This window comes from Girardinichthys multiradiatus, chromosome 6, assembly GCF_021462225.1.
Source record: "Girardinichthys multiradiatus isolate DD_20200921_A chromosome 6, DD_fGirMul_XY1, whole genome shotgun sequence".
Lineage (NCBI taxonomy): Eukaryota > Metazoa > Chordata > Actinopteri > Cyprinodontiformes > Goodeidae > Girardinichthys > Girardinichthys multiradiatus.
Genome location: NC_061799.1, coordinates 16,418,036 through 16,440,759, shown reverse-complemented (window position 1 = coordinate 16,440,759; position 22,724 = coordinate 16,418,036). Strand labels below are relative to the sequence as shown.

Here is a 22,724-nt window from a genome sequence, read left to right as displayed (position 1 = left end):
GTAAAAGACGGGGTAAGAAAATTAAATGGTCATATAAATGAAACTTATAACCAAAAAAGTTAACCCAAAAAAATTTTACCAAAAAGATTGGTTCTCTACTGTCAGATTCTCATAAAATCTTATGTCCAAACATGGGCACCCAATACTCATAACTTTTTTTATTTGCAGATGGATATTGCTATTAACCTATTTAGCTGATTATAACCAAGGTACTGAGAAGCACATGGAACAAATATGATTTTATATTACAAGACAAAATAAACAAACATGAACAAATCAAAATCAAATCATTATGTTTTATGTTAAAAATAAATATCACATTTCAATTTAAATGCTATGCTGTATGAAATTTTTGAACCAGCACAAATTACAAATAAAGTCTACTCTCGCCCAGTAAAAACAGAATGTAGGAAAGTATGTTGCAAAAAGTGCTCTTCTACTTTTCACATTTTGTCATGGTACATTCACAAACGTCTATGTATTGTATTTGAAATGTATGATTATGTATGATTAAGAGTTTGTGGTTGTAAACAATGTGAAAAAGGTCAGTGGGGTTGTTTTGCAAGGCAGAGTACCTTCTATCAGATTGAGAATAATGAAGAACTCTTAAGGAGCCTGCACTTATTTAGGGGACAATGGGTAAAGGAGAATAGGGAAGAAAAGAAAAGGACATAAAATATTTTTGTTTAGTTTTACCGTTGTTTTTTTTTGTGTTGAGATGTCTGTAAGACATATGGTTATTCGTGTATCTCCAAATCAGCACGATTAATATTTTTCTCTTCTTTCTCTCTGATTTAAAAAAAAAGACAACATGCAGGCACCATAGGTTCCTGACAGAAAAAGTTGCAATTTCTCATATTTAAAAAAAAAATCATTTGGATGTCAGCGCACTCTGGTGGATAGTGAGAGTAAAAACAATCTGACTGGAGTTTCTGTAAAATAAAATGTTCACTTCTTTTGAAAAACACGAGTTATTTAAAAACACATTTTCTTGGTAGAGTACTTTTTACTTCATTAGTATTCAGTGTTTGTATTCCGTCGTTTGATATGTTGTTTTTGCAGTTTTTCTAACGCTTGAAAAAGAGACTACGTAATCTTGTAACTTTATTTTGGAATCATTACCGGAAACGGGGCTTAGCATTTGGCATGCGCAGCTCACACGGAGGAAAAGCTTTGGCGTTTATCAGCGGCTGGGAACTGTAAACACTAGCCTCCAGGGCTACTTCTCAGTCATTGGGATGGAAATATAAGGTAAACCTTGTCTTAAATATGCCTGCTTCTGTAGCGTATTGTGATTTTTACATCATATACAAATAATTCAACAGCATTTGTACAAACGTTTGCAAACATTTTACGCAGTATGTGCTTTCTGTCCTGATATACAGCCAAAGCGCAAACGACCACATACATAAGAGCTTGTAAGCTAACTCGTAAAGATCTGCTTCAAACGGTAATCAAACCATCTCGCTGTGATAAATTGTCTCTTGTACAGTAACAGCTTGCACCGGGGAACCGCTTTCTGGAGTGCTAGCTCTTGTTGTTAGCCTGTCCCAGATGTAATGGGGAAGTTAACCAACGTCAGTCACTGAGGGTTGCTTTGTTTATTCTGGTTTCTTATCAGGAACATTAGCTTTAGATAGTTCTTTAATTGGTTCTCGAAATATTTACACCTTAAAGTTTTGTTTCATACCGTATAAAAGTGATCGCTGTTAGCCTTGTGTCGGGGTCATTTTAAAGAAGCCAGCAGTTGGCCTGTGTTAGCTTAGCTACGTGTTGGTCGGTGACAAATGTAATCATATCTAATTATTGAGCGTTTTTTTTTAAAGTACATGTTTTAGTTGGTTTATTCGCCAGGGGCCATGTACAATAAAATTTGTAGGTTATGTTTTAAAAGATGTGTTTACTAGCTGATTTCCATTTGTGGTCCTAGGAGAGGTAAAACAATGCACAATGCAAATAAATTCAACGGACAACATAAATGCAATTCAATAACTACATTCATTATGTCATAAACGTGGACATTTAGACGTTATCAATTTTAGTAATGTCCCCTAACATTTTCATATATATATTGTGATACAGAATATTAAACAAATCTGACTTGCATCCATTTATTCATTAATGTGGAGACTCGTTCCTTGGTTGTCATAGAAAAGGCTATGGAAATCATCACATATGTAGAAAACTATCAAGTTAACCTAATGACTTAATGACTACAGGAAGAGAGCAGATTATACAAAAAGCAGACTTTTTTTTAGGGTCTCTACACACTACAAGTATTTGACTTTTTTCACACATTTATGAGAACTGACTGTATAATCTCATGAACCCAGATTGATACTGGGTGTGTTTTTAAAATAAAGCGATGTTAAAAAGAACACAAACATGCTGGAGGCAGATAGTGGTGGGTAAAATGACAATATTATATCTAAGTTGCTGTGTAGAGACATCTGATTTATTTTCTGTTTTCTTTAGCTTAATAAACCGTTTAGGTAGTAAGAGTGTACTTTACCTGTGTTTTGTTTTCCATATAAACTAAAATGGATGACAGAAAAATTGGAATAAAATAATAAAATCAGATTTCCCTGTAAAATGATTGGTCTCCTTTAGAGGCAGCGGTTTTAAAAGCTGTGACTGTACATGTGCGATGACAGTTGAAAGAGTTACTTTTACGTTTTAATTTATGATTCTGTAAATGCGTAAATCTGATAGGAATAAATTAGACAACCTCAGGATACACTCCATTAAGTCTAAATTGGATCTTCCATTTGCCAGTCTGCAGTATAGTTAAATTCACATGCCATTTTTAAGGTAGTTAAGGTAGTGCCTTAAGATAGTTTACTGTACAAAACATTGCATTGTATGTAGATATCTGTGTCGTTGACTTCACCTGTCATTGCATTAATGTTGTAACTAATAAATGTCAGATCTTTTGGGACGTAATATTTCAAAAAAGAGCAGATCTGACTGGACCTTGTGTGGCTGCTGCTGTTGTATAGAACTGTATTAGGTTGTTCTAAGATCAGAACCGTGAAATATCATTTTAATAATGAACACGACGGGCCATAAGAGATGTGCACAGAGGCAGTAAGTTGTTTGTTTTTTGTTTTTTTTGCAGTAATTTAATATAATCCATAGTACTATATTTCACAGAGGCATGAGCTCTAAGGTTGTAAAATACTATTTAAGAAATAGCATATATTTGAAAAAAAGAATCTTGAGTGCGGAAATTGACGTTGATGCAAACAAGCTATAAAAAAAGTTGGAGGAAAAACTCCTGATTAAAAATAGATTGATTGTTTTGTTGTCTTCACAGGTGATCTGAACCAGATATTGTTCTTCAGCGCATGGACACAAAGCCAATGCGCAGGTAGGTGTAATTTCAAAGTATTTTTTGTTATATCTAGACTCACTCTAGAGCTCTGTCTGAGCCATTTAACTGTACTAGATGTTAGTCTCCACAGTGATTCATCTACATGACCAATAAATCACAATGTACAATTTATCGTAAAAAGTCTATTTGGAAGTGGTTCAAATCCAGGATTCTCCACTGCGTCTTAACTGAGGGTGGTTGTTTGGATCTGACCTAGTCTCCGTTTCTCTGTACTTATTATTTCCCCAGCCTCTAGGGTTAATGGCTCGTAGGGCTGCACAATACTGTATATTCCAATTTTATCTTAATCACAATAACTATATGAATAATTCATTTAGCAAAAAACAGCTTAAATATGATGCATTCAGGCTTACTGTGCCTGTAATAAATTCGGAGACATTAGTTGTTGAATGCAGCATTAAAGGTTTTAGAAGGTACAGAGGTGGTAAGGCGGTGAAGTCATTAAGAAACAACAACAAACAGTAAAACAGTAAACATCATCCTATTTTCTTTCTATGTTTTCTTCCATAGATCTATGTTTAGGTCTATTTCTCTAGGTCTATGTTTGCTATGAACCTAAAGCAGAAAGACAGCAACACCTTTTTAATTATTTGTTATTTTATTGCAAGTCATATCGTTGTTATTACAACAATCACCAACATTCTCGCATTTCTCATGTTTTCCTAATATTGTGCAGCCCTAATGACTTGGTTGAGGGATAAAGTAGCGCAGGAATGTGGTCACACCCACCTCCTATAAATAAACTATAGCCATCGCTATGACTGAAGGCACCAAGCCCATGCCGTCCATCCAAAACTAAAAAAAGAACTTGTTGAATTACCATGTGTGCAAGAAGTTTAAGAGGCAGGAGAGGGTAATTAGTGGTGTTTAATACCTCTTTATATTTGTTATCAGTAAAAATATTAATATAATACGTTTTAAAACTATTAATAGATTTATTGCTGCACCTACGTTTTATATAGGACAAAGTGGAGTACAGCTACAAAATTGTTTCTATCCCAGTAACTTTTTTACATTTAGTTGTGAGAGGTTGTTGGTGAACAAGTAGCACCATGATGGTGAAGGAGCACATCTGGGATAAAGCTATTAAGAAGCAGTGTTAGGCTTTAAGCCATTTTTAAACATCTGACAGAGCACTGGTCAAGCCATCATTTGACAATGGAATGAGTATAACATGACTGCAACCCCACCAACTAGACTGGCATGCCAGGAAAGGAGAGCGTTGATCAGAAAAGCAGCCGAGAGACTCATGGCGAATAAAATGCTTGCCAGATGTTTTATATGTTTATTTGTAAAAACAAAAAAAACACTCAAAACTGAGTTTAATTCCAATATTGAATATCAGCTATCTGTGTTAGTCTATAACACATAAAATCAGAATAAAATACGTTGGACTTTATGGCTGTAACGTCACTAAATATGAACAATTCTAGGGGTGTGAATACTATTGCAAGGCACTTTAAATGTAATTGAATTTTTTGTCATTTTAACAGCAAGACTAAGTGATAATATGCTTTAGTACAGCCAATAAATTAGGACTTTGGATTCTGTAATGTATCTTGTGTCTTAAAGGCAAAAGGCCAGAATGACAGCAGCCGGTTTGGTTTGAGTAAAGTCCGAACGCAAATGGTCATAGTGTCTATGGTAAATACTGTCTCTGTGAGTCCTTTAGTTTTTAATACGGGAGTGCCCCTCCTTAACTGAGCTTGCCTTCTCTAGCATCAGATAATAAACTTTCTAACCACGTATGTCTGAACTGATATTTATTGAGAGTAAAGAGAAGATAAGTGAGATCAGACAATGACATCTGGTGAGAGGATGTGTATCTTTGGCTGGTGTTGTGAACTTAATCTGAAGCGAAACCCAGTGTCAAAGTGACTGTGTGTTCCCAACGCTAAAAATATCAGGGGGACACCCCGAGGTACCTGTTTGGTGTGGATAAATTTACACTTACGATTACATCTACGAGTCGGTGGCCCCACTGTATCTGGTTCAGCTGACCTGGAGTTAACCCCAAGTCTTGCAGTGGCAATAGAACAGGATCAGATGCCCTTATAGAATGCATGTACACATTCTGGAGGTTTTGTTCGGAGAAGAGATATAGAAAATATCCAATTGGTTCGCTCTCTATTTAAACCATAGCCTGTTAGAGTTTTTCCATTAGCCCATGGAGCTTCTGTATAGTAATGCTGTGCCATGCTGAACCTGATGACCTGCATATCCCATTCAATGTTCTGCGCTGATCTACCAAGGCCAGCCCTCAAATCTCTCCTCACCTTTCAAACTGGCAACATCTTCATGGTCCCTGCCTTCATCGCTTCAGTATACAGGTCCTTCTCAAAATATTAGCATATTGTGATAAAGTTCATTATTTTCCATAATGTAATGATGAAAATTTAACATTCATATATTTTAGATTCATTGCACATTAACTGAAATATTTCAGGTCTTTTATTGTCTTAATACGGATGATTTTGGCATACAGCTCATGAAAACCCAAAATTCCTATCTCACAAAATTAGCATATTTCATCCGACCAATAAAAGAAAAGGGTTTTTTTAATACAAAAAACGTCAACCTTCAAATAATCATGTACAGTTATGCACTCAATACTTGGTCGGGAATCCTTTGGCAGAAATGACTGCTTCAATGCGGCGTGGCATGGAGGCAATCAGCCTGTGGCACTGCTGAGGTCTTATGGAGGCCCAGGATGCTTCGATAGCGGCCTTTAGCTCATCCAGAGTGTTGGGTCTTGAGTCTCTCAACGTTCTCTTCACAATATCCCACAGATTCTCTATGGGGTTCAGGTCAGGAGAGTTGGCAGGCCAATTGAGCACAGTGATACCATGGTCAGTAAACCATTTACCAGTGGTTTTGGCACTGTGAGCAGGTGCCAGGTCATGCTGAAAAATGAAATCTTCATCTCCATAAAGCTTTTCAGCAGATGGAAGCATGAAGTGCTCCAAAATCTCCTGATAGCTAGCTGCACTGACCCTGCCCTTGATAAAACACAGTGGACCAACACCAGCAGCTGACACGGCACCCCAGACCATCACTGACTGTGGGTACTTGACACTGGACTTCTGGCATTTTGGCATTTCCTTCTCCCCAGTCTTCCTCCAGACTCTGGCACCTTGATTTCCGAATGACATGCAGAATTTGCTTTCATCCGAAAAATGTACTTTGGACCACTGAGCAACAGTCCAGTGCTGCTTCTCTGTAGCCCAGGTCAGGCGCTTCTGCCGCTGTTTCTGGTTCAAAAGTGGCTTGACCTGGGGAATGCGGCACCTGTAGCCCATTTCCTGCACACGCCTGTGCACGGTGGCTCTGGATGTTTCTACTCCAGACTCAGTCCACTGCTTCCGCAGGTCCCCCAAGGTCTGGAATCGGCCCTTCTCCACAATCTTCCTCAGGGTCCGGTCATCTCTTCTCGTTGTGCAGCGTTTTCTGCCACACTTTTTCCTTCCCACAGACTTCCCACTGAGGTGCCTTGATACAGCACTCTGGGAACAGCCTATTCGTTCAGAAATGTCTTTCTGTGTCTTACCCTCTTGCTTGAGGGTGTCAATAGTGGCCTTCTGGACAGCAGTCAGGTCGGCAGTCTTATCCATGATTGGGGTTTTGAGTGATGAACCAGGCTGGGAGTTTTAAAGGCCTCAGGAATCTTTTGCAGGTGTTTAGAGTTAACTCGTTGATTCAGATGATTAGGTTCATAGCTCGTTTAGAGACCCTTTTAATGATATGCTAATTTTGTGAGATAGGAATTTTGGGTTTTCATGAGCTGTATGCCAAAATCATCCGTATTAAGACAATAAAAGACCTGAAATATTTCAGTTAGTGTGCAATGAATCTAAAATATATGAATGTTAAATTTTCATCATGACATTATGGAAAATAATGAACTTTATCACAATATGCTAATATTTTGAGAAGGACCTGTAGGTGGTCTGTAGTTTCATTTCATTTTCAACTGCTTAAAGCTTCACTGAATGAGAGGTTTCTGTTTGTCATACTTCAAGCTTCCCATTTGCGGTTGACAGATAAAGAACTGACTTTATATGATATTTCAGAACTTTGACAAGCTTTTCTCTTGCAATAATACATCTGAAAAACATGCTACCAAATTTTGCATTATTGAGTAACCAACTATACCTTGGTATAGTGTAAAGTAGGGTGTTATGTGATTTTAAAGTGCAGTTAATTTTTTTAATGGTCTTTTATGACCAGATAATCACAGAGAAAAGGCTGTAAAATCAGCTACAGTTGGTCCACGAGGACCAATAATTGTGTTTTTTTTTGTTGTTTTTTTTGACAAATTGCCCCACAGACTACTTATGTCAAACTTAACATGGCTTCTTTCAATGCTTGATTTACCAGTTTACACAAAGATGACAAATGAAAAAACTAAACTTGATCTGCTGCTGCAATGCAAAATAATTAGGAGGCCAAGCTCTAATTTGTTCTATTTTCAACTTTCTTCCTTTATTTTTAAATCCAAGGGCCACCAGTGCACGTCAGGACGCCACTGGAATGGACATCACCAGCCGCTGTACTCTGGGGGACCCCAACAAGCTCCCCGAAGGGGTCCCCCAGCCAGCACGCATGCCTTACGTATCAGACAAACACCCACGGCAGACGCTGGAAGTCATCAATCTGCTGAGAAAACACCGGGAGCTGTGTGACGTGGTGCTGGTGGTGGGCGCCAAGAAGATTTACGCTCATCGCGTGATCCTCTCTGCCTGCAGCCCATACTTTAGGTATGTTTTTTATTAAATTAAAGGTCAGTAAATCAGGAGGTCCTAAGAATTGGCCTCAGCAATATCAGATCTGTGCCTTGGTGGTCCCCTCAGGGCGATGTTTACTGGGGAGCTGGCAGAGAGCAGGCAGACGGAAGTGGTTATCCGCGACATCGATGAGAGAGCCATGGAGCTGCTCATCGACTTTGCCTACACCTCACAGGTAGGACAAGTGGCGTTTGTTTAAGGTACAAAAACACTTGCAGTTACACACACACAGGAGGACGCTGAAGCTAAAAATCAGGAAAATATGTAAAACAGAAGGGTAAAGCTGCTATCTCATACACAAAACTAAAACCCTTAAACGTTATTAGTAAAGTTAAAGCATTGAGCTTCTATTTAACTGCAGCTGACATGTTTTGGTAAGAGGTTAAAGAAACCTTTGTTTGATCAATTTTAAGTTTATTTATAGTGGTTTCTTTACTTAGATCTTAACAGGTTCACTGCTTCACAGTCAGTTTTGTATTATGTTTATATTTCAATTTGGTATGTGTTAAAGAGTAATTTAATAAATAAATCTACTCTTGAAGTTCTAATTAGGTGTTAAGTATGGTCACTCTTTGACAAATAAAAAATGGAGGTGCTATGAAGGTGTATCTCCTAGAAACCAGTGTCTTACCAGTGTCTCTGGCCTTTTAGGTGACTGTGGAGGAGGGGAACGTTCAGACACTGCTTCCTGCAGCCTGCCTTCTCCAGCTGGCTGAGATCCAGGAGGCCTGCTGCGAGTTCCTAAAGAGACAGCTGGATCCATCCAACTGTCTGGGCATCAGGGCCTTTGCCGACACCCACTCCTGTCGCGAACTGCTGCGAATCGCAGACAAGTTCACACAGCATAATTTTCAGGAGGTAATGTAGATGCAAGAAGAATGCTGGACGTTAAAGAAGGAGAAATTAAAATCTTTTAAATATTTTCTCCCAAAAGTAAGCTTTTAAAAGTAAATGAGGTGACTGCAGGGGCATTCTAGCATTCATGAAGTATGTCAAATTTGTAATCCAGTCATTGTGAGCTTTCTGCTTACATAATTACACGTAATGTTTGGAGTTGCACACACTACCTTTTACTGTGTTTAAGGTATACCTTGCATTGTGACTGGAAGAATGATATATTTGTATATATGCTAATGTTTGATATTTCAAATGCTAAAATATATTACATTATATGAAACTGTCGATTCTAGATTGAATTTGTTTCAGAACTTCATACAAATAAAAATTGATTTACTGAGGCTTTAACTCTGCTCTGTGTATGATTGTAGGTGATGGAAAGTGAGGAGTTCATGCTGCTTCCTGCCAACCAGCTGATTGACATCATCTCCAGCGACGAGCTGAATGTGCGGAGTGAGGAGCAGGTTTTTAACGCTGTAATGGCATGGGTGAAATACAGCATCCAGGAACGCAGACCCCAGTTACCCCAGGTTTGTAGAGGGGAAGAAATATTGTAACTGCAGGGAGCAGTAGTTACAGAGGGGCTTTCTGTTTATTTGTGGACCCTCTGGATTGTTTAACACTGATTGTTTTTTTTTTATTATCCTGGGATAAAACTCTGTTAGCTTTGTTGTGGTTTTCAATTGTTTATCTTGTTTGTTGCTTCTAAATTATGTCTGGTATATTTTATACTTAATGTGAGTTTCATCGTGTCCTTATGTCCTTCGGATGAGATACTTGATGCACTTTGACCTGATGTGTTTTCTGCAGGTCTTGCAGCATGTACGTCTGCCATTACTAAGCCCTAAGTTTCTGGTGGGGACTGTGGGTTCAGATCCTCTGATCAAAAGTGATGAAGAGTGCAGGTGGGTGGTGTTTTTCAGTTTTTTGAATTATGTGGAGAAAATGCTGCTGGTGCAGATTTCAATATAGCTTTTTCTTTTTTAAATACTTATTCATATTTCTGTCGGTTTAAAATCAAAGAAAATATACAGAGACATCATATTTTTCATCACTGTTTTAGAGACCTGGTTGATGAGGCCAAAAATTACCTTCTGCTTCCACAAGAAAGGCCGCTGATGCAGGGCCCCAGAACACGCCCTCGGAAGCCTATTCGATGTGGAGAGGTTCTTTTTGCAGGTCAGTGACTTCAGGCACAAAACACCAAATTGTTGTTGTTTACCTCTTGTAGTATTTCATATGTTAAGTGTGAAATTATAAAATGTTAGTACTTATGTCCTAATTGTACAAAGTTTGAGCCTGTTTGCTGCCTTGTTCTGCAGTTGGTGGCTGGTGCAGCGGAGATGCCATTTCCAGCGTGGAGCGCTACGACCCACAGACTAACGAGTGGCGCATGGTAGCGTCGATGAGTAAACGGCGATGCGGAGTCGGCGTCAGCGTCCTCGATGACTTGTTGTATGCCGTGGGCGGTCACGACGGCTCTTCATATCTCAACTCTGTAGAGAGGTTGCTGCAACAACTGCTCATGTTCTCTTTACAAGCTGATCTCCAAAATATTTCCACTTTTGACAAAGTGATCCAATGACCTTTAAACCAATGTTTGATTTCCACCTGTGCAGATATGACCCTAAAACCAACCAGTGGAGCAGCGACGTGGCCCCCACCAGCACTTGTCGGACCAGTGTGGGTGTGGCTGTCCTGGGTGGATTTCTGTATGCTGTGGGAGGACAGGATGGAGTGTCTTGTCTCAACATTGTTGAAAGGTATCATTTGGTGTGTTTAGTGTGTGTATATAATGAGCTCACTGTTTACTTTCTTTTTCCATTCGGACTCATTACACTTTATAAAATACTTAATCTTGTAGTTGCTCACTTCATCTCATAACCTGCTTGTAAACATTTATGTCTGTGTAATGAGAACTGGAAGCAGTAACTGAGACTAACTTTGCCTTAGTTCTTATTTAACTGGAAATAAGTTCCAGTATAATTGATTAACTGTATCTCAACCTCCTTCCAGGTATGATCCAAAGGAAAATAAATGGACTCGTGTGGCCTCAATGAGCACCAGGCGACTCGGTGTAGCCGTCGCTGTACTGGGAGGATTTCTTTACGCTGTTGGAGGGTCTGATGGGACATCTCCTTTAAACACAGGTACTTTATCTTGTAAATGGGCAGTAATGACGTATTTTATCATGAACAGTTTCAACAAGAAAACAAAGAACGGAAGTCCTTTTTTAGACTGGTTTAAAAAAACTGCTATAACTCACTATTCTCTAATGTTGCTTTTGTCATCTGAAACAATACGTTTTTCTATTTATTTCTATCCTTCTCTCATCAGTGGAGCGCTATAACCCTCAAGAAAACCGCTGGCACACGGTGTCTCCCATGGGAACCAGAAGAAAGCACCTCGGATGCGCGGTCTACCAGGACATGATTTACTCTGTTGGAGGGAGGGACGACACCACAGAGCTGAGCAGTGCAGAGAGGTACAACCCCCGGACCAACCAGTGGTCTCCTGTTGTGGCCATGACGTCCAGACGTAGTGGGGTGTGTATTTCACATTAACACAGTAAATAATTAAACACTAAACATCTTGGTTTGTTGTGTGACACAAAGCTGTAAATATGTCTGTAGGTGGGCCTGGCAGTAGTGAATGGTCAGCTGATGGCAGTAGGTGGCTTTGATGGGACAACATATTTAAAAACTATTGAGGTATACGACCCAGATGCCAACACATGGAGGTAAACATGACTAACATTTTATGACTTCTTTTTGATTCCACTTGTAAAGTGAGAAAAATTTGTTATTTAGTCAAAAATTAAACGTCAGTTGTGCTTCTTTGTTAATAAATTTCATAAAATTCGAATAAATTAAACTTTATAACATTACAAAGTGTAAAAAAAAAATCAAAGTTACTTTTGCAGGGTGTTGTATCTATTAGTTTCTTTTATTTAAATGATATTTAGTTGCTGTCATAATTTCTTTTGTGATTTCTTTCTTTCAACATGTGTTTGTTTGCTCCTTTCTCTCCTCTTCACTTATCTTGTTACCTTCCTCCAGGTTGTACGGTGGGATGAACTATCGCCGGTTAGGTGGAGGGGTGGGCGTCATTAAAATGACTCACTGTGAATCTCACATATGGTAACAGCACCTCCCATCCATACCTCGTCTCACACACTTTCACGTCTCATGATGTCTCGATGGATATTCAAACAGCTCTCGTGCCTCTGAAAGAGCCAACTTTCTGCTGACAAGGAGCCGTGGGAGCGGACGCAAGGAGAGAAAAGAGGGACACATTTTGAACTGCAGTTCATCCCCCAACTTCACTCAGAGGTCATAAATTTATCCTTGCTATTTTGTTTTCTCTGATCAGCCATGCTCATCACAAAGTGCAGCGGGAACAATGTTTACAGAACATCATTAAGCTTCCAGTTTGAATGGAAGTTTGAAACTCAAACATCAGATTATGTCCCTCCAGTAGCAGTAATGGTGATGAAAATACTTTAGAGGAGCAAAGATGTCTGAACGCACTGGTTCACTACGAGGAGTTTGAAAGACCTCTGGCCACCTAAACTGGCTTTTTTTTCTTTTTTAAATGAGCAGCCAGCAGCCTTCAGTAGACAACAGTTCACACTGACTGTCCGCAGTGAACCTGGGCTTCGTCTGGGTCTTTTATGGTTTTGAACCATACATCTCAGCTGTGGCTGTTAACCTGTTAAGACTTTATATAACAAATGGTTATCTGCCTGTACAGTTGCCTCTAATAGGCTAGATGATGTTAATGGGACTGTAATTGTTACCTTGAATGTTTCTATGGTTTAGTTAAAACAATGTAGTTGGTGGAGTTTAACTATCAAACAGATAAAAAGAAACCAAAATCATCAAATAGTTTCACTGTTTTGTTGGAAACTCCAGTCTTAAAAACATAACATTAACTCTGCAGCACATCAACTCAACTCTCCTCCAACCCAGGTGACAAAGTTCATGCAAATGTTGGACCTGTTTGAATTCAACTGTATTAGTAAGCAGTCAGCTTTACCATCAAAGTCTAAAATGGATTTACCATTCAGTGCTGGCGGTTTGTTGGTTTTAAACCTCGAAAAAGACAAACATTATTATGTTCACATAAGGAGAGTGCTGTTTGCTGTTAATAATTTTTATTTGATGTATTGCTGAATGAAAACTTACTGTTTATAAGTGATTACATCACCTGGCTCAGCAGTGTGCCTCTGGCTTTTTTTTTTTAAATTGTTTTGTTTTGGCGGAAAATGGTTACACTGAAGAATAAGTCTGTACTTTCAGAACTTGTTCTTTATTTTGAGTTTGGCAATAATCTAAGATTTGTGCATCCAGGGGGGAAAAGATTGTAGTGCAGAGATTGTCATATTATTTTTCGGTCCATGCTCAAAACAGCTGTTGACAGTTAAAATGAGTTGAAAACAATAATTTTGTCTGTAAACATGATTAATAAAGTAGCAATAATAGTCAGTGTTCTGATATTGGTTTACACACTTAAGAGATTTTATGGCACAGACCCATGTTGTTCTGCTACTTGTTTTATTTTTCAATTTGTGCAGGAGTTGCATGACAGTGGCGCCGCCTACTGGATAAATGTTAAATTGCAACACTAAGTCATAAAGCGGCACCTGGTCCCAGATCTCTAGACAGTGTTTAAGACAGCCAGCAAACATGGTGAAATTTGTTTGGATACATTTATTGCACTGTGACTGTATTTCAGTTTTAACCTTTTTGTTTTTTAAACTTGTTTTATATGGTAGTTTCCATGTTAATGAGGAACTAAAATGATCAACATTGAAGTTAGAATAGAGACATTTCAGGCCTTGCATCCTTGATTCTTTGCACAGAATGAATTACTTCCTGTGAGAAACCTTAGCTGGGATTCAGTTTGTGTTACACGCAGTTCATCTGCACACCCTTCCATTAAACCAGCGCACACACACGGCTGAAATGGATATAGGCGGGTGTCTTTATTTTTAAACACAGTTTTATGTGCGAGAAGGACCTAATCTGAATGTATGTTTGTGAATATTCAGCAGTTTGTTGACTTGTGTGGGATTAAGTTTCAAGCAGGTCTTCGCTTAAAAAAACAACAAAACAGCCATTTATGCTGTTGAACGCTCATTTGAAGTTTTGAATCTGAACATTTCCTGTCGACATTGAAGATGGGACCTGCGGCATGCAATGCGTGTATATTTGTAGACATGTGTTCCATGCAGCCATTTACTTAACAAAACAACAGACTGTCTGACTAATTGTGTTGTCTCACAAAACAAACTACTCTGTTTAAAACTCCATAAAGGTTTCTGCTTTTGTCCTGGCCAATTCATTCACTGTTCAATTGCTTTTCTCTGCGATAAATATTTACCACAGGCTAATAAACTGCTCCATTCTCACTGTGAATTCTTTTCTCATAACTTTTAAATTATTTTTTCTCAGCAAAAAGGTAGTTTCTCAACTCAGATTAGTAACTTTTTTTTTTACAGTGATTACATCTTATGATGGAATTGTTTTCCATTTAAGTCACTGTAGCATCCACTAAACCTTTTTTTTTTTTTATATGTGGCTTTGTTGACCTATATTAAGAACATCAGTGGGTGGCAATAAAAAGGATTATTGAGGTTACTTTAGGTTCATGTCAAGGGGTTTCAGTAATTGGTGACCTGGGTCTGACCTAGGTCTATTTTACCTTGATATATCACTGACTACTTGAACTGAAAACCTCACCTGCTCTTGTAGGGAATTTGTTTCTCATTGAGTTACACCTTTACAAATTACTTTAACCAAAGTAAGAACTGATACTTATGTACCTGAAACGGAGACTGACTAAAGTTTGTTCCTGTTAAGGGGTTAGAAATTCATATTATTTGTGTTTTAGAATTAAAACGCTTACCTCTGGGGGACAAAAACTTAATTTATCAAGAGTGTATGCATCATTCTCTCTAAACTGCCATATTTTCGCCATTAATTGTTAATGCTTTGCTTGGCAATCGTTTTTAAAGATAAGTTTACAATCACAAACCAACAAAATGTTTTATGAGACCATAGAGAATCTGAATGGCAGGAAATAAAAAGATGTTTACAATATTTTCTCCAGCTGGAAGGATTTGCTCTTGTTTTTGTAGATGAATGATTTATATCTTTTCACATAGTCACAGTGCTGTACAAAGTAGATTAGAGCAATCATAGGAATCACAGAATAAAAACGTTTGAAAAAAAAGAAATTGGCATAAAAGCACATTAAACATAAACATGCATAAGAAGACAAAAACTGATGCCAATGTAAACCCTGAGGCATAGTCATCCCTGTTATACCCCCATCAGCTTGCATTTCAAATACCTTGTGCTTTGTTGGTGTAGGAAGATGGATTATTTTGTATTAGTCAAAAACATTCAGTGAGCTGAGCATCACAACTTTTAAATGCCATGCATACCACACTTGTGTCACTATTACAGTATTTACACAACTAATACTAAAACACTACGGCAATAACCAAATAATAGAAATCAGTCACGCTAACTTTTTTAGCCCTTAAATATATTTTCTATATATGTGTACTTAGTCTGTAGGAGTGCATAAAAGTTTAATTTAGTCTCTCCAGGTGTTGCGGAGATATCTTTATATTCTGTTTGGGTCAGTTTTCAGTCCGTTTAGTGTTTTCTATCATCTGTTACGGTTTTTTGAACTGTCACAGTATTTGCTGTGGAGTAGCTAAATAAGGTCTTGGACTTCTGGCTGATCAATTTCACGTAACCGCCATTTTTATTTCTTGCTGCAATATTGTAGTCCAAGCTGAAGTACGCAGCGAGAGGATAAGTTCGGTTAGGTTGTTTAACCCACACAATTTATTACACCGCCCCCAGGCATCAGAACCTCCTCAAGTATTTCTTTAAATTTTATTTAGATGGATATGTTCCCACATGAATAAGGAAAATTTCTCTTTGTCTGCTTGAAGCACTTCAAGGGCGAGTGCCTTCAGCAACCTACGCCAGTATCAAGAAGGATTTGCTGAAAGACTTCATCTGATTTAGTGTTCAGGTCCTTCTGTCTATGGAAATTACAGAAAACAGCAAAGCAATAAGCTGCAAATAATGCTAAAATGACAACAAACTGATTTTAGCCATACATTTATTGTGTGTTGATGTGACATCATGGCCGTTGTTTGTATAGCAGTAGCATCGTGCCTTCTGCTTATGTTAGTGCTGTGTGCTGCTTTTAGCTCCTTGAGAACATAACTGTTCTGCATGTTTTGAATATTATTTTTTACATAAACAGTTTAACATTGTTTTTGCTGCTTACTTCTTCATTCTGCGCTGCTAGATGATTGTATCTCTGTTGTCAAACTATAAAAATGGCCGAAGAGGTTAAAGTGGAGCGCTCTTTGACCTGGAGAGGGGTGTGGTGTGAAGTGCCTCAGTAACATCTAAAGAGACCGCACCTCAGAACAGGGGTAAAAGAGGGGCCTGTGGAGCTACAATAAAAAGGAATTCAGACCAAAACATTACAGTTGCACTTTATATAGACCACAACTGAATGGTTTAAGCTTGAAAAGGAAGGATTTAAAAGCATTATATGTCCCCTTTAAGTCATAAGTAATGAACCCCTCTCTGACATATGTAACACTGAATTCCACACCCTTTATTCTACTACACATGCATTATTCATACCAGGACAGCATCAGTAGCAACACACACATACACTTCCAAGATGTGACTGGACTTAACGTCCTACATAATCTGGTATGTTTTCTCAAGTCAAGACCTGTGTAACCTGTGTTCCTTATTACACCATCATACATGGAAATTAAGAAATCGTGTGACAGCAGTTTAAGGGTTGGTTGAGCTAAAATAAAATATAACCCAGATATGTTGTACCTGCTCCATAGTATAGAGTCATGGTATTAAAATTTGTTTTGCATCAGAGAGATAAATATTATATAGACATGTATATTGTATAGAAATAGATCTGGTATATACATTCAAATGTATGCCAATGTGTTGCATATCATTATATGAACTAAGAAAATATCCTGGGGTTTTCTCCACTGCTGCATTGATCTCACGATGGACAGTTTAGCAGAGAGATATAGATCAATGCAGCAGAAACAAAGATACTGTATAATATACTGGTCCTTCTCAAAATATTAGCATATTGTGATAAAGTTCATTATTTTCCATAATGTCATGAAGAAAATTTAACATTCATATATTTTAGATTCATTGCACACTAACTGAAATATTTCAGGTCTTTTATTGTCTTAATACGGATGATTGTGGCATACAGCTCATGAAAACCCAAAATTCCTATCTCACAAAATTAGCATATTTCATCCGACCAATAAAAGAAAAGTGTTTTTAATACAAAAAACGTCAACCTTCAAATAATCATGTACAGTTATGCACTCAATACTTGGTCGGGAATCCTTTGGCAGAAATGACTGCTTCAATGCAGCGTGGCATGGAGGCAATCAGCCTGTGGCACTGCTGAGGTCTTATGGAGGCCCAGGATGCTTCGATAGCGGCCTTTAGCTCATCCAGAGTGTTGGGTCTTGAGTCTCTCAACGTTCTCTTCACAATATCCCACAGATTCTCTATGGGGTTCAGGTCAGGAGAGTTGGCAGGCCAATTGAGCACAGTGATACCATGGTCAGTAAACCATTTACCAGTGGTTTTGGCACTGTGAGCAGGTGCCAGGTCGTGCTGAAAAATGAAATCTTCATCTCCATAAAGCTTTTCAGCATATGGAAGCATGAAGTGCTCCAAAATCTCCTGATAGCTAGCTGCATTGACCCTGCCCTTGATAAAACACAGTGGACCAACACCAGCAGCTGACACGGCATCCCAGACCATCACTGACTGTGGGTACTTGACACTGGACTTCTGGCATTTTGGCATTTCCTTCTCCCCAGTCTTCCTCCAGACTCTGGCACCTTGATTTCCAAATGACATGCAGAATTTGCTTTCATCCGAAAAAAGTACTTTGGACCACTGAGCAACAGTCCAGTGCTGCATCTCTGTAGCCCAGGTCTGGGGAATGCGGCACCTGTAGCCCATTTCCTGCACACGCCTGTGCACGGTGGCTCTGGATGTTTCTACTCCAGACTCAGTCCACTGCTTCCGCAGGTCCCCCAAGGTCTGGAATCGGCCCTTCTCCACAATCTTCCTCAGGGTCCGGTCACCTCGTTGTGCAGCGTTTTCTGCCACACTTTTTCCTTCCCACAGACTTCCCACTGAGGTGCCTTGATACAGCACTCTGGGAACAGCCTATTCGTTCAGAAATTTCTTTCTGTGTCTTACCCTCTTGCTTGAGGGTGTCAATAGTGGCCTTCTGGACAGCAGTCAGGTCGGCAGTCTTACCCATGATTTGGGTTTTGAGTGATGAACCAGGCTGGGAGTTTTAAAGGCCTCAGGAATCTTTTGCAGGTGTTTAGAGTTAACTTGTTGATTCAGATGATTAGGTTCATAGCTCGTTTAGAGACCCTTTTAATGATATGCTAATTTTGTGAGATAGGAATTTTGGGTTTTCATGAGCTGTATGCCACAATCATCCGTATTAAGACAATAAAAGACCTGAAATATTTCAGTTAGTGTGCAATGAATCTAAAATATATGAATGTTAAATTTTCATCATTACATTATGGAAAATAATGAACTTTATCACAATATGCTAATATTTTGAGAAGGACCTTTAGTTATTTCCTATGTTCAGTGCTCATGCTCAGTTATTTGGGTAGCTGCTAACACAGGCTTCAGCTCATCAAGCCCATAAAGCTCTTTTTGTCCAATCTGTCAAAGTGTTTACAGTTGTTCTGCCAGAACTTGAGACTTTTTTGAGGAGTGTTGATCCAGCTAGAGTTATTTGACATCTGTGACCCATTGCAATGCAAGTTGAGCTTCAGGTAATATTCAGTGCATAGATGTTTTTGTTTTTTTTTACTAAATATCTTTTGTAAAGTATACATTAAGACCTGTTTTAACCTAATTATTTTACTGCTTAGTGTTACACTAAATTTAACTGAAAAAAAGATCTATGTTTTCCAATCAGGAGAGAAAGTAGGTTTTTAAGAAAGATTCAATGATTTTCAGTAAATTCCAGAGAAGATGTAGCTAATTAGGGCTGGTAATAAAGTTAAAATTTTATATTAGATGATTTTAATGGATGGATAAATCCATGAGGAAAGAGGGGTGCTTTTTTTCCAGCAAACATATGCGCCTGACTAAAATCTACAACAAATCCAAAATAAATATCCAGATACCAATTTTTAGTTTTCAGTCCAAACCTTTATTGTTATCAGAACTTTTTTTCCATCCTGTGAATGTATATTCACAAACCCCTTACATTTGTCAATGTGCTGGGCTGAAATGTAAGCAGGAATAAAAGAAAGGTGATCGGTATCAATATATGTTGTGTCCCGGAGGCTGAGCAAACAGACCTCCCACTCATCTGGCGAAAAGCAAACATTCACACATCCATGCTTCTGGGCTCTCTTTCTTTTTCAGTGCTGCTTATTTCTCCATCCCATCCTTCTCCCTTAACTGTCTCATAAATGTACACTGAGCCTGAGGCTGCAGGCTTTTCTTCACTGAACAATCTCCTGCTCACTGTGTCCGTCTCAGAAGAATCACCCACCCTCTAAAATATACACCAAGCTATGAAACCTTTGCCCTGGGCACATCTCCAAACAATCTGAAATGAACTTATATTGGTTTGTGCCTCAGCTGGAACCTGACGCTGTTCCTGTGTGTATACTCCAAATATATGGCTATGTCACTGGGGCTTTCTCACCATCTAGCAGGCCGTTCTAACCTAAACAGTGATCCAGAATTGCAATCGACTGCCCACTCTGTCCTGTTCCTGACCAACTCGTCCACAGAGAATACAAAAACAGAAGATGAACTGATATGAGGGAAAATGTTATATTTATTCATCCTGCTTTGTTATGTTGGATATCTTAATGCAGAATTACTCTCTCACCACCTCTCTTCTCACTTTTATTTTCTGATCTTTGCACAACAGTGTGCCACTGCAGATCATTATATTTAAGACCTAGAAAATAGACATTGGAGGCGGCAGATAAACACCAAAAGCAGTTTCCCTGTTTAAAATACTTTTTGCCTGAGGATTTTGATACAGTTGTATTTGCATTCGACTGAAGTCTTATGCAAAGACATACAGTATAACTGCATTATTTTTCCACAAGTTCTATCAGTTCAAAACAGATCTCTTCTACTAAATAGATTCAATATGACAATTTGTGCTGATGCTTTTAACAGCTTGCATTCACTGCCAAAATGTTTTAAACACCGCAGGGCTCGCTAATATCATGCATTCCAGTGACATCCTTCGGAGAAATAGGAGTGCTGGTGCACATCTGTGTGCATTAGAGTAACAATGCTGGGTCAGTACCAAAGCAGAAATAACATCTACCAGGATGCTGCCAGAATTTTAGTTATTTTTAATCATAATCTTTGTTACGTATGGTTATTTAATGATGTTGAAGGAATACAGGCAGGCTGGGCTCACCACAGAGCACTTCTAAATCCCTGGGTAGGATGCCGGTTTATTTGGCCTCAAAGCTACTGCTCTCAGAGATTTCTCATCACTTTCTCTTCCTCACTGGGCAAATCACCACTACTTTTCTTCTTGGGTGTTGGGGCCATCCATTTTGGTCGCACATTTTGACACGCAGCTCAACAAATGTTGCAGCTCTGACGTCACTGGGAACATAAACCGGCTGAGATGCAGAGTTTCGTTGCCATTTCCCGCCTGTCTCACAGGACAGCGCAACGGAGGTGCATATCTGGAGAGACAAGAGGTCGCAGGCAAACTTTTGCTCCACAAGGCCATTCCCGGAAGAGCTTGAAAGCTGGAAATCTGTCTGATATGAGAAGATCAGAGGATTTATTTACCGATCGAAGACCACGCCAACACCTGGCGCAGGTGGAAACCCAGAGAGGTTCTATGTCCAAGGAGATGAGTTTTTCCTCCTTGTGTAATGCAGTCGACTAACGGTTCATCTTTTCCCCTCCTGGACAAATGAGAAATTACAGTTTTTTTCTTTAATTTGATCACGGATGTGTGGTCCCCTTCCCCTCCTTTTTCTTCAGACCTGATCCCTCCTCGACCAGTGGAGCGCAGAAATCAACGTCAAAATAATTTTGTTCTTTTCATATTAAACCGGATAGGTGCATTTAGAGGTCTGGACAGGATGAGGCATAGTGAAGATGATTTAAAATCACCAGTAGTTAATCTCAGGTATTAACTTGTTGCATGCTATACTGATTGAATTATGTTATGCTGAGCTGTGTTTTGATTTGGTGCGCAAGCGCTGCTGAATTGTGCGTGGTTGTTGTTTTGTCCGGCTGATCCCAAATCAGCCTGGAGTTAGAAGTTGGACTTTTAAAAGTTTTTCATTCAAGGCAACTGCGGTCTGGGCCTCGCCCGACCACTCTTTGTTCCAGTTTTATTGCTGGAGATTTTCCACTGAGTCCCCGCCTCAGAGTTTATGAATCTTTGTTAAGATTTGGAGCGATCAGCTGGTTGTGGCTAAAGGGGCGTGCCCCCACCGTTTTATCAGCTGATCGCTGCAATCAAGACATCAGCACCAGGAGGACTTCTCTTTACATTTAACCCAAATTACACATTTTGTCCATAAAAAAACTGCTGGTTTGATCTTCATAGACACTAAATGCGCATATATGTTTTTCTTTTATTATTATTGTTAGGTAGTCATTTTTATTCCCTATGTGTAGAATAGTGCTTGTTAGTTAGGTGAAGGTTTTTGGACCAGAATAATGGTATATCAGGATTATTTGGCTTCAATAAATCTTCATGTATATAATTAAGAGAAGCGTTTCTGTTTATTTCGTGCAAGAGTGATTTATCTGTCAAAAGAAGGTCGAAGTTCCCCCACCTTTGGTGAAGTGGTTGAATAAACAGTGACAGTTGGTGGTTTTGGTTAATAATTTGTAATTATTAAAGAGCTTTGAGCCCATAATCCCAACACCAGAGGATATCTCTGATTTATATTTGTAAGTAATGATTTTTGGTTAAGAAATAAAAAATTTTCAAAGTATAATTCTTGATGATTATTAATTAATCAATAATCATAATCCTTACATGGGTGACCGTTGGGTTATGTATTAATGTTGGTGTGCATGTTGGGTGTTGTTGTATACGTAACACTGTTCCTCTGCTTGCTGAGGTTCCTTGTACAAAGTTTAAATCTGTTTTATACGGTGCTCAGGGAGGTGTAAACAAACAACTAAAAAAACTTTCACAAAGCTTGAGACAAATTCACATTTCAGATAACAATTTAACAAGATGTGAAACACGCAAGTTCTGAAAACAAGCTGTGTAAAAGTGTTTCAGATTTTGTTATGTTGGGTTGCATTTCCCGGCCACTGTAGTTTTACACATTTTATGACTTTGACCATGGAAATTTGAACTATTAATAATAAAGATAACCTTTAAGCTCTGGCATTCTACTATTTGGTTAAAAAAGACAAAATGAACATTTATTAAATAGGACTATGATCTTAATTAAGATTGGTGTTTTTTTTCTTTCCCACTTCAATTTAAATGTGAAAATTCTATAGAAGTAAGAAAGTAATAAATATTGAAAGTATACT

The 22,724-nt window shown here is 38.6% G+C and overlaps 1 protein-coding gene across 1 annotated transcript; it reads left to right on the top strand.

The window, feature by feature from the left end:
• The first annotated feature begins 1,128 nt into the window (after window positions 1–1,128).
• On the top strand, window positions 1,129–14,488 carry klhl20 (kelch-like family member 20). Its single transcript, XM_047369255.1, has 14 exons — window positions 1,129–1,251; window positions 3,317–3,370; window positions 7,894–8,151; window positions 8,245–8,353; window positions 8,830–9,036; window positions 9,447–9,605; window positions 9,886–9,980; window positions 10,139–10,254; window positions 10,398–10,581; window positions 10,695–10,838; window positions 11,092–11,225; window positions 11,413–11,621; window positions 11,709–11,815; window positions 12,135–14,488. The coding sequence occupies exons 2-14, from the start codon at window positions 3,348–3,350 to the stop codon at window positions 12,217–12,219; spliced, it is 1,830 nt and encodes a 609-aa protein (XP_047225211.1). The 5' UTR covers window positions 1,129–1,251; window positions 3,317–3,347; the 3' UTR covers window positions 12,220–14,488.
• The last annotated feature ends 8,236 nt before the right edge of the window (window positions 14,489–22,724 follow it).

Bases quoted from the DNA above. Each gene is read 5' to 3' on its own strand.
- klhl20 (XM_047369255.1), top strand. From the start codon at position 3,348: ATGGACACAAAGCCAATGCGCAG. The intron at 3,371-7,893 runs GTAGGTGTAATT...TTTAAATCCAAG, and splicing joins GACACAAAGCCAATGCGCAG to GGCCACCAGTGCACGTCAGG. The intron at 8,354-8,829 runs GTAGGACAAGTG...CTGGCCTTTTAG, and splicing joins ACTTTGCCTACACCTCACAG to GTGACTGTGGAGGAGGGGAA.